This window comes from Podarcis tiliguerta (genome assembly GCF_965153285.1).
Source record: "Podarcis tiliguerta genome assembly, chromosome: 1".
NCBI classification, from domain to species: Eukaryota; Metazoa; Chordata; class Lepidosauria; order Squamata; family Lacertidae; genus Podarcis; species Podarcis tiliguerta.
Window position 1 is genome coordinate 44083411 of NC_139534.1, and position 14100 is coordinate 44097510.

At 42.3% G+C, this 14100-nt stretch overlaps 1 protein-coding gene across 2 annotated transcripts in view; it reads left to right on the forward strand.

Moving 5' to 3' along the window:
* CFAP221 (cilia and flagella associated protein 221) overlaps positions 1 to 14100 on the forward strand; it is a 31801-nt gene that overhangs the window by 4174 nt on the left and 13527 nt on the right. For both annotated transcript variants that reach the window (XM_083407856.1, XM_083407857.1), the window contains exons 2-10: positions 1622 to 1809; positions 2565 to 2665; positions 3708 to 3794; positions 3914 to 4009; positions 5788 to 5888; positions 10154 to 10257; positions 11114 to 11273; positions 12842 to 12974; positions 13066 to 13177. In XM_083407856.1, the coding sequence (XP_083263982.1) occupies positions 1668 to 1809; positions 2565 to 2665; positions 3708 to 3794; positions 3914 to 4009; positions 5788 to 5888; positions 10154 to 10257; positions 11114 to 11273; positions 12842 to 12974; positions 13066 to 13177 (1036 nt within the window). In that variant the 5' untranslated portion in view covers positions 1622 to 1667. The remainder of the gene's footprint in view (positions 1 to 1621; positions 1810 to 2564; positions 2666 to 3707; positions 3795 to 3913; positions 4010 to 5787; positions 5889 to 10153; positions 10258 to 11113; positions 11274 to 12841; positions 12975 to 13065; positions 13178 to 14100) is intronic.

A 14100-nucleotide genomic window follows, 5' to 3' on the forward strand; every position in this document is an offset into this window, starting at 1 on the left:
CTTTCTTTTGAGTGATTTCTTATTAGGTCTGTTAATTTGGTAAACTGCCTTCTCTTTTCCCCGCATCCCCTTTCCTGACTTCATGCAAATCCAGGATTGTGGTGAGGTGCTACCAGTACTCCAATGGGAGCTGCACAATGGCAGCTCTACATTTTATGTATGTATAGGAAGAAATCATCAGGTTTTAAAAAAAATATGCATTCTAAAACAAGGGGCTGGATTCAGCTAACAAGTCCTGCTAGCAGAAGCCTGCACAAGGACTTTGTTGACTCAGTAGGGCTTTCCTCGCTTTCCTCCCCCTGTGCGCCCCAAGTTGGCTGGGGGGGGGGGTTGGGAGAACCCCAATAACAGCACAGCAGGGAAAGAGAGAGCCGTTTGTTCCATCAGGCAAGCAGAAATGTTTGCGTTGACAGCAGTCTGGTTAGTGCTACGTTGAATTCCTCCCAGAATTACTTATTTAAATAAACATCAAGTTTACATTTCTGGGTAGGCTTCCCTAAACAGAAATGTATTTAGTAGGAATTAATAACAGCAAAGGTGCCTATTGTCATGTCATATGGAACTTGTAAAAATGCCAGTTCCATAGATTGAAGCAGGCACATACAGGGAGGGGGGGCCAGGGCTTTTTCCCAGCCAAAACTTGCCAGAACTCAGTTCTGGCACTTCTCAGGTGGGTGCCATTGCCGTTCTGAGAAAACGTGGGAGGTGTTCATGGTGAGTTCCAGCACCACCATCCCTCTCTCATTTTCGGACAATAGCACTGGTGAGGCAGTCCTCCAAGTAAACTGGCTCCAGGTTGTTAAGGGATTTTTTTTACTAATAGCAGCACCTTGAATTTGGCCTGGTAACAAACCAGTAGCCATTGCAGATCTCTGAGTAGAGATGTAATAATCTGACAGGGTCTAGATTTCAGCCTCCTATTAAGGTTTAAGCCTTCCTCCGCCCCCCACTAAACTTTGTTCTACAAACCTGTTGCTGAGGGAACTGAGACATATCCTTCAGTGTCTACCCTGTTTCCAGATGAGTGAGTTTGGGGGAGGAAGGATTATAGAACAGATTTGTAAAAAGCCCCCTGCTTGTTGTGTATGCCACATGAGAATCACCTTCAGGCAGTGGCGTAGCGTGGGTTGTCAGCACCCGGGGCAAGGCAAGTAATTTGCACCCCCTAACCCGTGGATTTGCGCCCCCTAACCCGTGGATTTGCACCCCCTAACCCTAACCCCCAGATGTTGCGCCCGGTGCGGCCGCCCCCCCCCTGCACCCCCCACGCTACGCCACTGCCTTCAGGCAACTAAACAAGGAAGTGTCATTAAAAATGGTTGGGTTTTTCTCCTGCCATAAAATAATTACATAGATATACGTGGGCAGGTAGGTTTGTATAATTAGTGGAGTTATTTGCATGTTGTTATGGCCGTTATGAATGAATCTAATATCCTATTTATAAAGCATTTGTTGGTTTTTAAAAGGGGGGGGGGGATTCCTTGGAAATGCTCGGCAAGCTGTGTAACAGTGTCATCCATGGCAGCAGGAATTGAACTTTCGACTAGGAATTGGCACAACAAGTGTCTTTGTGCATGTAGGATTTTCATATGTACTACTATATCTTTGCATTTGATTACAGGGAATGATCATTTTGATGCCTGAGAAGTTGTATTAACCACAAGAAGATGGAAGTGGTGAAATCAGCCTGTTCCGAAGAGTTCAGCAACACCAAAGAAACCCCTGAGAAACTGCAATCTCTTCTTTTGGACAGCCTGGTGGATGATACTAAGGAAGCAACTGATGTCCCCAATCGCCTTGTGGAATCCAGTAGGTGACTGGATATACTTATGCAGGCGGGACTTCTTGGTTTATAGGTTTTTGAAGGCCTTTGAGTGCTTCCAAATGTTAACTGTTTTCGGTGGGGTGCGAGGTTCATTACCAAGAAATCCAGGTTGTGCTGTTATAGTTGATTGGGAGGTCTTGCACACAAAAACCACCCTTCTAAAAGTTTAGACTTATTGGAAGAAGCTAAGAGATGGGGCAGTACATTGGATAGTGGAGGGGGTGGGGTAATACTTGCTTTGATACAATGCCACTTCCTTGCGAACAAATCAGAGCAAACGCTTATTAAATAAACCAAGGTTATCTAATCTCCCTGAATGCTCAACAAATAGGTCACCTGAAAGACCTTCAGTCTTGCTCCTAATGAAGTTGACTGGTTGGCCAAGCAATCCAGAGATACACTGCTGCTATGCAGGCAGAATGGCTGCTAAATCCTTTGCCCACTTAGCCCAGGCAGGAAGCAAGGAGACTTACAAAAATACAACATCTGGGTTAGTGTGGTGAGGCTGATAGCAATGGGCAGGTTGGGAGCGGGTCCCTGATAGCTTTTTCAACAAAGAAGGTAGACTGATTAGACTGTGGCACCGTTCTACCTAAGCTAATCACAGCTAAGCCTCATTAAAACAAATGGAACGCATTAGTCACCGCTCATTTTAATTGAGCTCTGATCCAGCTGATCTGACTCAGTATACCAATTATTGCTTCTGATTTCTTTCATTCTTTTTTTCTTCTCTTTTCAGAGATATTTAGAAAGCTTCTAAGAAATGATGTCATACAGGCTAAACCTGCCATCATGCACTTTGGAGGGTATATAATGGAACAACACCACCAGCAAGTACTGGTAAGTAATAATGGTGTTGTTAGGTAGCGGGCTGAAATGAAATAATTACACCTGGAATTGCCCACTGGCCACCTATGCTCATCACGCTAAACCATGGTTTAGTCTCAAGATGTGCATGAGCAGTACGGAGCCACAGAGCATCTTGGACTTGGACATTCTTATCCTCCCCCCTCCCCCTCCTGTACAGTTGGGAAAAGGACTTTGGTAGCATCTGCTTTTTGTTTCACTGGATCTCGAATTGTCATGCCATCCATAGAAGGGACCATGGTTTAGAGCAAGCCATTGTCAGATTCAAAATCATGGTTTATTAAGCTGGCTTGTTTAAACTAGTTGCAGCTGGCGGTAAACTACAATTCCTTGGGTTAGACAACACAGCTAGGGGAAAATCTCTATGTCAAGCCTATCCACACAGATTTATTTTTTTCTAACTCCCGTCTTGCTCCTTAATTTTGACAGGAAGTGAATTCTCCACCCTGGTTCCTCTGAAGCTTCAAACAATTCTTGCATATTTTATGTAATATAGTGTAAAAGTGGCTGGGACATAAGCCAGCATTTGATGCAAGAGGTGATTCATTAGGAATTGAACTCGACTGGTCAGAACCGTGAAAATCTATGTCTAAATCCATTTGAAAATAGATTTCTCCCCCATCCTTAGACACAAGGCAAGATTCAAGGGAAGTGAAAATGCTGCCAGAGCTTCTCCTTGGACCAGGGCAGCAAGTGGTGTGTCAGCTCTAAGCTTGCTGTTGCTCCTTCCTGCTCATGAAGGTGTCTCTAAACCGTAGTGTAAGCATAATATAGAAATGCGGCCACTGTCTTTTGATCACTTTCTGAATATCTTTTCATTTGCAAACACAAAGGGGGAGAAAACCCATAAGAACAATACTGAAGGAAATGATCGGTCAAGGAACTATTTTCCAAAGCTCACTAGATAGCACTTCGAATTCATTACAGTTAGACTGTCACTTTAAGATTTTAAAACATAGATGTTTGTTCTTAAAATGAAAGGCAGAAAAAAAACCCTGCTTATTTTGTTCTGCAGAAACTTCTGAATATTTCAAGCGAAGTTATAAATTTCCATGTTATTCCACCGGAGACAAAGTACTTTCAGATCAAATACAGCAAAATAGTAAGTGTCAGTAGTAACCTTCTCATCATTTGCATTTAATTCTCCACTTTCCATTTTCACATTGCAATATAAATGGTAGCTGGGCACTTCTTGGGAAATTACCGTTCTCTGTTTTACAGCAACGGCTTGTCCCTGGCTTGTCCTTCACAATTACGGTTGATTTCTGTGCTGATGAATGGCGATACTATTATGACTGCCTTAGAATCCATTCTCAGGTAAGACACCACAGGGGGGGGGATGTATATGTGGCCTCCTCCTCACTTTGTATGAGTGAAATAAATGTTGTTGTACTCCATGATACATAAAAATAATGGATTGATCTTACAGATTAATAATACTCAATTTTATTCACTGTATTGTCAGTCTGTATTATTCATCCCTTTCCTTTGTGTTATTTTGTTCCAGTGGCGTAGCGGGGGGGGGGGGTGCAGGGGGGGGCCGGCCGCACCGGGCGCAACATCTGGGGGTTAGGGGGCGCAAATCCACAGGTTAGGGGGCGCAAATCCACGGGTTAGGGGGCGCAAATTACTTGCCTTGCCCTGGGTGCTGACAACCCATGCTACGCCACTGTTTTGTTCTACCCTCAGTGAAGAGATAACACACTGAATTTGGGGGGAGGGGGAGGGAGGAGCAAACAGAGGTCTAATGTGAACCTAATGAGGAAATACTAGGAGTGTCTGGTTTGGTTTGAAATACAAAATAGAAGTGTTCAGAAGAACAATGGTTCCAGGTTTTTTAAAATCCTCAAAACTGGTCATTTTTTCACTCGAATGCAGCAAATTTTTGTTGGAATGGATTGCAGTCTCCTTATAGGAAGTACACTTGTGAAATTTGCATGGGAAATTCAACTCAGTGCTGCAGAAAAATAAAAATGAAGCTTCTTAGAATGCTGAACATTTTCAGGAAAGCTTCTATGTTTTTCAATTTTTCCTCATCCCCAAGAGGACTAGAAACATGCCTTTAAAGGCAAAAAAATGTCATTTATCACCATTGGATTGAGAGATATATCTCTGCATAAGGCAAAAAGGTAAAGGACCCCTGGACGGTTAAGTCCAGTCAAAGGTGACTTTGGGTGGGGCGCTCATCTTGCTTCAGGTCGAGGGAGCAGGTATTTGTCCACAGACAGTTTTCCAGGTCATGTGGCCAGCATGACTAAACTACTGGTGCTTAGAGGACCATGACAAGTGCCAGAACACACGGAAACACCGTTTACCTTCCCGTTGCAGCGGTATCTATTTATCTACTTGTACTGGCATGCTTTCAAACTGCAAGGTTGTTTATAAAAACCACTGGCATGTGTGGCTGGAATGTAGCCCACTGTACAATTTTAAAAGCCACATCCATTTCTCTGGTTTAGACTGCTCTGCCTCCTTTCTTTTAGCAAATGTTTTGTGCCACTGGGGAAGTGGTAATTCTGTATTGATTTGCTTTGGATGTTTGTATGTGATGCCAATAAAAGGTTTGATGATGATGATGATTTCTCTGGGCTAAAAAAAGTTCCCATCCCTGATTTAGGCAGAAAGCACACTGATTTGGCCATATGGCTGTCTAAATCTGTTTCCATGTTATCATATCTGAGAATGGAATAAGGCCGTAATCCTGCACGCGCACACACACACACAAAGTGACCCTGTAGTCAGAGACCTCTCTTGTCTGTTGCTGCACAGTGCCTAATATATATTTGGCACTTTTTATAAATAATAAACAATTGTTCTGATAATAAGTAAGTCTTGCATCTTGGTAAACATGTATAAAATCAGACTGAAGATCTTTCCCCTACATTGTGTATGTTCCTATAATGATAGGGGAGGCATCTCCATTATTCTCTATTGAAAGCCAGCCATTTTTCACAAAATTCCTGCAGTCCACGTAACCTTGGTTCTTGTAACTCAGTAGTACAAGAGGAGCCAGTTAGCTACCCCCCCAGTGCATGTCAATTAATATTTATCTCTTGTAACAGTCTATGTAATTTCCTTCTTGGTTTTCCCTCCAGGGAGATGACACGTTGCTGATTCCTCTCCATGCCTATCCTGTGATGAACACTGTAGAATTTCCATCCTTCATTAATTTATCTGATGTTTCTCTAGGACAATGGTAAGCTGTTATGATTTTTTTTAAATTAAACTGTTTCTCATGTGTTGCTAAAATAATTAGCTTAATGTGACGGGTTGGGGAGAGGGCCAAACGAAACAGTACCTTTTCATATGATATTAACTCAATCAGGAAATACAATTGCATCTGGTTTTACCATAGCAGTGTGCTTTCAGTGGGCAGGCATTGTAAAATATATTTGATTATTCTGAAAGATTATCTGCAACTGTAATACTGTATTTCTCCAAGGCTGATGAGATTTCTGAGAGACAGTGTTTATATTCCAGCAGTATTCTGCCACTACGATAGCCTTAGTTGTATAAATGCTTTTCATTAGCACTGTGCTCTTACTACAGAGTTATAGTACAGAGATGATGTATTCTAGAAACAAATGAAGCTGACTTATAACAAATCAGACCATTGATCCACCTGTTTCAGTATTGTTTACATAAATTAACAGAGACTCTCCAGGGTTCTAGAAGGGAGTCTTTCCCAGTCATACGTGGAGATGCCAGAGATTTAACATAGGACCTCCTGTATGCAAAACAGATGGTCTATATTGACAAGCTGAAACGTGTATAGAGAACGGCGATCAAAATGATCAAGGGTCTGGAAACCAAGTCTTATGAGGAGCAGTCGAGGGAACTGAAGAAGTTTAGCCTGGAAAAGAGGAGACTGAGAGGAGATGAGATAGCCACCTTCAAACATCTCAAGGGCTGTCACATGGAAGGTGGAGCAAGCTTGTTTTCTCCTCCTCCAGAGGGAAGGACTCAAACCAATGGCTTCAAGTTACAAGAAAGGAGGTTCTGACTAAGCATCAGGAAGAACTTTCTGGCAGTGAAAGCTGTTGGACAGTTGGAACGGTCTCCCTCGGGAGGCCGTGGACTCTCCTCCATTGTGGGTTTTAAAGCAGAGGAAAGATTCCTACATTGCTGGGGTTTGGATTAGATCAGGGGTCAGCAAACCTTTTAGCAGGGGACCGGTACACTGTCCCTCAGAACTTGTGAGGGGCAAGACTATATATGTTGAAGGAAAAAAATGAACAAATTCCTATGCCCCACAAATAACCCAGAGATGCATTTTAAATAAAAGCACACATTCTACTCATGTAGAAACATGCTGATTCCCAGACCGTCCGCGGGCCGGATTTAGAAGGCGATTGGGACGGATCTGGCCCCCGGGCCTTAGTTTGCCTACCCATGGATTAGATGAACCTTGGGTCATCCAGCTCTGCAATTCTATGATGCTAAACCCTTGAGCTATGACTTCCCGATGCATGAAAGTCCCTGGTTGTGGACCCAGAAACATTCTCCTGAATGCATTCAAGTGAGGGAGAGGAAGCGCTTTGAATGTGCTTTAAAGGTATAGTGTGTGTGTAGCATCTACGCACAGGCCTCATTGCAACCATTTGCTTTTAACTATATATATATTCTTACAAATCCTGTTCGTTAAGTGAAAGTAAGTTTATTCTTTAAAAAATTCTCCCCTGAGTCCCATGATCAATTCCATTTTTCACACACACCCATCTCACCCTGTCCACCCATGCCTTCCTTCTTAGGAAGGCCACAATTGCTACCCAAATTGGAAATGTTAAAAACCTATCAAGCAGGAAATCTCTTATTCATCCAAACTTTAAAAAAAAGAAAAAGTTTCAAGGCAATACTACATATAAACTACATTCCTTATTAATCAGCTAGACAGGATTTTAGTCAACAGTTTATAGAATGTTGGAGGAGTTTGAGTAAAAAAAAAATTAAATTTTTTTTTTTTAACAAAGTGAAGAATATGCTGTGTTTTTCTAAGTCATTTTGTTTTGACTAGTTAAAACCAGACATGCAAAAATCCTTACAGATAGGCTTGGCTTTTGGAAAATGCACAGGGCATCCGGATGTCAGCCAGCTAGGAATCCAAAGCTGCTTTTTAAGCTTGGGGTGCGCGTCTAATCATTGGCTGAGAAGATGAGTCTAATCCCAATAACCTGTGAATAAGCCTTATTGATATCAATGTTATCCGTCCTGGATGCTACCTCTTATAACCACAGATGGAGAAGTCAAGTTTCTGAAGGCAGCCCTGTTTAGGAAAGTTTTTAATGTTTGAAGTTTTCTTCTGCTTTTAATGTTCTGTTGAAAGCCACCAAGAGTGGCTGGGGAAATCCAGCCAGATGGACCGGGTAGAAATACTAAATTATTATTATTATTATTATTATTATTATTATTATTATTATTATTATTGAGTGCTGCTCAGTCTAGATAAAAATGGATGTAGTTTCTCTCTGTTGATCTATTTATACATGCAGTGTGCAAGTGGGGGATCTTTATGGGGTGGAGTAGTCAAAACTGTGACCTACAACCTGAGTGACTGTCAGAGGAGTTTGCTGAAAACTAAATTCTAAAACACCTGATCTATGAGGTCACACAATTTTTAATTCAGGATGTGCAGTGCAATTCTGTACACATCTACTCGGAAGTAACCCCCAATGATTTCTTCTTGTTCCTATCAGAGATCTCTTCTGTTAGCAGTCTTTACTCCCCCTCCTTCCTTGAAATATGTGCATTCCTTCATCCAAATTGTTTCTTTTGAAGTTCTTGTAGCTAGTGGCGCGGATCAGGGACGGCGTCCAGGAGTGCCGAAATCCCACAGGAGGGCTTTGTGCCTAGTGCCCCCATCCCCACAAATTCAGGGGGTGGTATAGGGCACAGCAGGCAAGAGCAGTCCCCCCCACCATCCTGGGGGGGTAGGGAGGCTAATTACTCCCATCATAGCCTCCAAATTACCTCGTGTGGGTCGGAGAGATGTTATTGTCAGCCATCTTCCGATGCGCCCCCTAGTGGCCCCCGGATCTCATTTGTTTTTTGCTAGAACCCTGAGATTCACAGAGCAAAACCTGGTGCAAAAGACACATGCTTGGAATTAAAGAATTATCAGTCCAGGAACTCACAGTGTTTCCATGCAAGGACCCATTGCTGGTTATCTCAAGCTTCTGTCGTTTCAGCAGTAGAATTTGCTGGGCTAGGCAGGTTATACTGTTTCTTCTGTTATTAAACAATTTGGTGTCAGAAATCCTTGTTGATTTAGAGAAAACTACCCAAAGATTTGGAAGGGACGTGGGTGGCGCTGTGGGTAAAACCTCAGCGCCTAGGACTTGCCGATCACATGGTCGGCGGTTCGAATCCCCGCGGCGGGGTGCGCTCCCGTCGTTCGGTCCCAGCGCCTGCCAACCTAGCAGTTCGAAAGCACCCCCGGGTGCAAGTAGATAAATAGGGACCGCTTACCAGCGGGAAAGTTAACGGCGTTCCGTGTGCTGCGCTGGCTCTCCAGATGCAGCTTGTCACGCTGGCCACGTGACCCGGAAGTGTCTGCGGACAGCACTGGCTCCCGGCCTATAGAGTGAGATGAGCGCACAACCCTAGAGTCTAGCAAGACTGGCCCAAACGGGCAGGGGTACATTTACCTCACCTTTACCCAAAAATTTACCTTCTGCCCAAGCCTCATATAAATTAAAAACACTGTAGTGATTACAGCTGCCTTTTCTTTCTTATTATTTTCATAAAATAATATAAATTTTCATTCAAGATAATACGGTAATGAAAAAATACAGCATCTGAGCAAATTAAATATATGATTGTTTTGCAGATTATTCTGTTTTTTATTGTTTTGCAGATTTATTATGTTTTTTCTCTTCCAGGAATTGCTAATTTTAATAAAAATACTACTTTATTGCTACCTGTCTGGTTCATATATTGCATTAATTTGACAAGGGTTTCATTTTCGTGTCTCTTTGTACTTACGTTTCCCACAATTTTTTTATTATTTCAATATATCAGGAAGGAACAACTTGTGTAACTACACAAAATCAAATCCAGTTATATATATAAAGGCCCTACATCACTTAGTGCAGAGTCAGACTAAAAATAATTGCAGAAAGAACAGCAACCAGTTTAGAAAAGATAGGGCATCACAACATACAACTGAATATGTTTGGGATCCCGTGATCAATCCCAAACATTACTGATCCAGGTCTCTCTGGATATCTCTATAGAAGACTTCCATTGCTGAGCAATAGCCATCTCAAGCTGCTACCAGCAGGAAAAGAGCCAACTTTTTGCGTTTAACAGTTGGATTAAGGTCACTTTGCAGGGCTAAGGAGGGGTTTGTACTTACCTGCTCAGTACATTTCTATCTGTCATGCTGCCCAGGGGTGGGCAGATGTGCTAATGAACATTAATGTAATTATTTCTGATTCTTTTGTCCTGTATCACCTTTTTCAGTAAAGAATATGTGATTCCCCTGGAGTGCAGCTGTCCCATAGATTTTGAGTTCCACATAGACTATCTTCAGACTCACAAAGCCTTTACGGTTCATCCAACATCTGGTAAAATCTTGGGAGGGGGAGCGTTACTTCATTAATGTGTGAATGCTAGTATCTTAAATAGCGTGTACTGTATATATAAATATATTATAGTGCAATCTGCCACCACCCCTCATGCTGGGCTGGGTAGGTTGATGGGTGGGTGGGTGGAATGAGGAAAAGTGTCCCTTCACCCAGCTAAGACCACTTTCCAGCAGCTGCTGAATTTGTGGGTTGGCAGGAGCCAATGGGAAGCCCCAAAATGTGGGGTTCAGTGGGAAGGGCCAACCCAAGCTGGCCCATAATTCTCTGGATCTCAAGCCAATCTCACTGTCCTGTCCACCCATTCCAAAGTCCCACTGTGGCTGCCATGCGTGGCAGGGCTGTAGATAAAGCCCCATCGGTGGTAGGGAGGATGTTAGGATTGCCCCCTACTCCACAAATTAAGAACAGAGATCTTAATTGCTACAACCTCCCCAGTTGAAGAAAAGGAAGCCTATGAGCATCGAACTGCTGCTAGACTACAATGCCCATCATCCCTGGAAATTGGGCCATGTTGCCTTGAGCTGATGGCATAGCTTATCTGCACCAAGATGCTTCCAAAAGGTTGAACTTTTGGGATAATCATGTTTGTTTGTTTGTTTGTTTGTTTGTTTGTTTGTTTTTACCAAGAAGCGCCACCAGCTGCTGAACTATACTAGTAATTCGCTTTTCCAATCACCTTGCCAAATTCGCATCACCTTTAAGGCCTCTCAAACTAAGCTCCCAAAAATCCCTGATTGTTCTGTACAATTTCTTTCAGTCATAAAAGTGCTGTGATTTCAAGGTGAATGCACTAACTATTTTTTTGTTTTTGTTTTAATTCGTTCATTCACTACAGGAATAATTCCTGCCAACGGGAAAGCAGAAATTATGGTAACATTTGCACCATTTGAATATGGAACAGCCCAGATGAAAATGGAGTTGTGGATTTCACAATTTAACTCAAAACCTTATATATGTGCGTTCACAGGAACATCATCGCCACGCCCTACATTAACGTATGTGCGGCCGGTGCTTGCTTTGAACATTTTTTTTTAAAAAAAACATTGTTTGTTTCACTGAGAAACCTTTATAAAATAATATTTCCTGGGGAGGGGTGTCCTATCATAACAACCATACAGTGTGTGTGTGTGTGTGTGTGTGTGTGTGTGTGTGTGTGTTAGAAACAAATGAGCCAAGGTGATATAAATACATCAGGCTGAATCCAGAGTAAATGAGTAAGTAAATGTGGTTCTTAGGCGACATTGAAATCAGGGGGAAAAGTTAGCTACAAAGTCCTGTAGATTTAAGTGGGAGGTAAGTTCCTCTAACTTTGGATCCAGCCCATCATTTTGCTTGGAAAAAGCTGCATTAAAGATACTCTTTAATAATGCTTTGAGAACAGTAATGTCATTTTTTTACACCAGTCTGAATTTCAGCATCATATGTTTATAATTAGGGAGGGAAAGAACTGTCTTAGTTTCCAGTCCAAGTCAGTTTCATGTGCTCATTCCTAGTTCCATTCTGTCCCATTTCTGCATTAATGTGTATTTAAATAAAAATCTGGATGAAAATGTATAGTTAAATGTGCATTTTTAAGAGTTGACATTTTTTTTCTCGGGGTATGCATTTCGCAACATATTTTACCCTAAAATAAGCATTTTTGGTAACTTATATGGAGTTGAGAACTGTGTCACAAAATGCACTTCAGAATTCACAGAAATATGATTCCCTAGCAGAGATGAGTATTTTCTCGCTGGAGTCATATAAATGGGGACTTTACATCCTCCAAATAATTTTTTAGAACTTAGGAAAAAATAGAATCTAAAGTGTTTTCACAATAATGTAGGCAGCTTTCATAGTCTCTTGGCTAGGTCTCAAGAGGCTAACTTTATAAACTTACAAATTCTGATCGGGCTCAGATTATAATCTGAAGCAGAGAACAATTCTTGAGAGCACCATCATCTGCCCCTCAGCCATCACCACCCCAATTGTGCTCACTCTTTCCTTCTTCTTACCTTGGAACTCACTTGGCAAGCATAACAGCAGAGGCAAGGAAGGAGAAGAGAGGTTGGGTATTTGCTTGTTCTCCCCCCTCACACATTGTGCACATAAAAGGGTGCCTGGGCTTTGAGCACATGTGGAAGATATACACTCTATAAGACACACCAGACCACAAGACGCACCTAATTTTTGGAGGAAGAAAACAAGGGAAAAAAATATTCTGAATCTCAGAAGCCAGAACAGCAAGAGGGATCGCTGTGCAGTGAAAGCAGCAATCCCTCTTGCTGTTCTGGCTTCTGTGATAGCTGCGCAGCCTGCATTCGCTCCATAAGATGCACACACATTCCCCCTTACTTTTTAGGAGGGAGAAAGTGAGTCTTACAGAGCAAAAAATATGGTAACTGTCTCAAGGGCTTCTGCCATTGCTAAAGCATATACAGTGATTCAAGTCTCATGATATCCAAAGTTTTAGACTCCCACTTAAAAGCCAACGTTTTTTGAACCACATCTGCAGTCCGTTGCAGAACTATAGATGTACTTCCATCTATCACAGTTAAAATTATATGTCTCTTATGAAATCTAGGAGAGCAGACTTTGAGAAGCAAGAAACAGTTTTGGCAAGAATACCAAAGTCTCCACAAAAAGCAGTGGCACGGCTACTGCAGAAGACAGCATTGCCAAAGCAAGAACGGACCAGTCCCCTACAAAAACCACAGGTGAGGGATTCAAGGAAAATAACAACGGTGGCAAAAATTGTTAGAACAAAATTGGGCCCATTGTTTTGATGTGTCACATTTTATTTCGTAGGCCATTGAATATAAAAACTTGAGATTCCCAGCTGATTTGTCAAATCCTTATGCTGTGGCAACTGTTTTGGTTCAGGAACCAGGCAAAATAAAGATTAAATACTTAAGAGAAGGTAATAACTTTGAATATTATGTGTTTGTGTAATGTGTGGTACTACAGGGCTGAAATTTCTGGGCCTGACTAGAATACATGGAAATGGCAGCAAACACACTCGATCTAAGTGTGTAAGTGCAGTGATCACAAACTGGTTCACCTATTTGCATTTGCATTCTATTCCCTCCTCTTCCTCTGTTGTGTCCCTTGTGATGTTTTCTAAATTGTATGCTCTTTGTGATAGGGAACTTTGCTTTCATTTTATCACTTTCCATCTTTTCCCCCAACCCACCTCAGGCAGATTGGCTAGTCAGCCCTAAGAAAGTGATTTGAAGTTGGAGGAACTTGTTCCCACCATAAAACACAGCTTAGTTTGACTAAATTTGGCATCTCTCTACATTTACTAATTTGATTCTGTGACTTAGAGCTACTAATAATGCCTCATTGTAGTTCTCACATAATAAGCATAGTATGAATAATTTCATAATTTTATTGTATGATTAGTCTATATGATGTATTGTACATAGACTATATGTACAATATAGAGATCTATATGATGTATTGTACATACATAGATAGGGACGCGGGTGGCACTGTGGGTAAAACCTCATCGCCTGGGACTTGCCGATCGTCAGGTCAGCGGTTCGAATCCCCGCGGCGGGGTGCGATCCCGTTGCTTGGTCCCAGCGCCTGCAACCTACAAGTTCAAAAGCACCCCCGGGTGCAAGTAGATAAATAGGGACTGCTTACTAGCGGGAAGGTAAATGGCATTTCCGTGTGCCGCGCTGGCTTGCCAGATGCAGCTTGTCACGCTGGCCACGTGACCCGGAAGTGTCTTCAGACAGCGCTGGCCCCTGGCCTCTTAAGCGAAATGGGCGTGCAACCCCAGAGTCGGACACGACTGGCCCGCACGGGCAGGGGTACCTTTACCTTTACTTTACA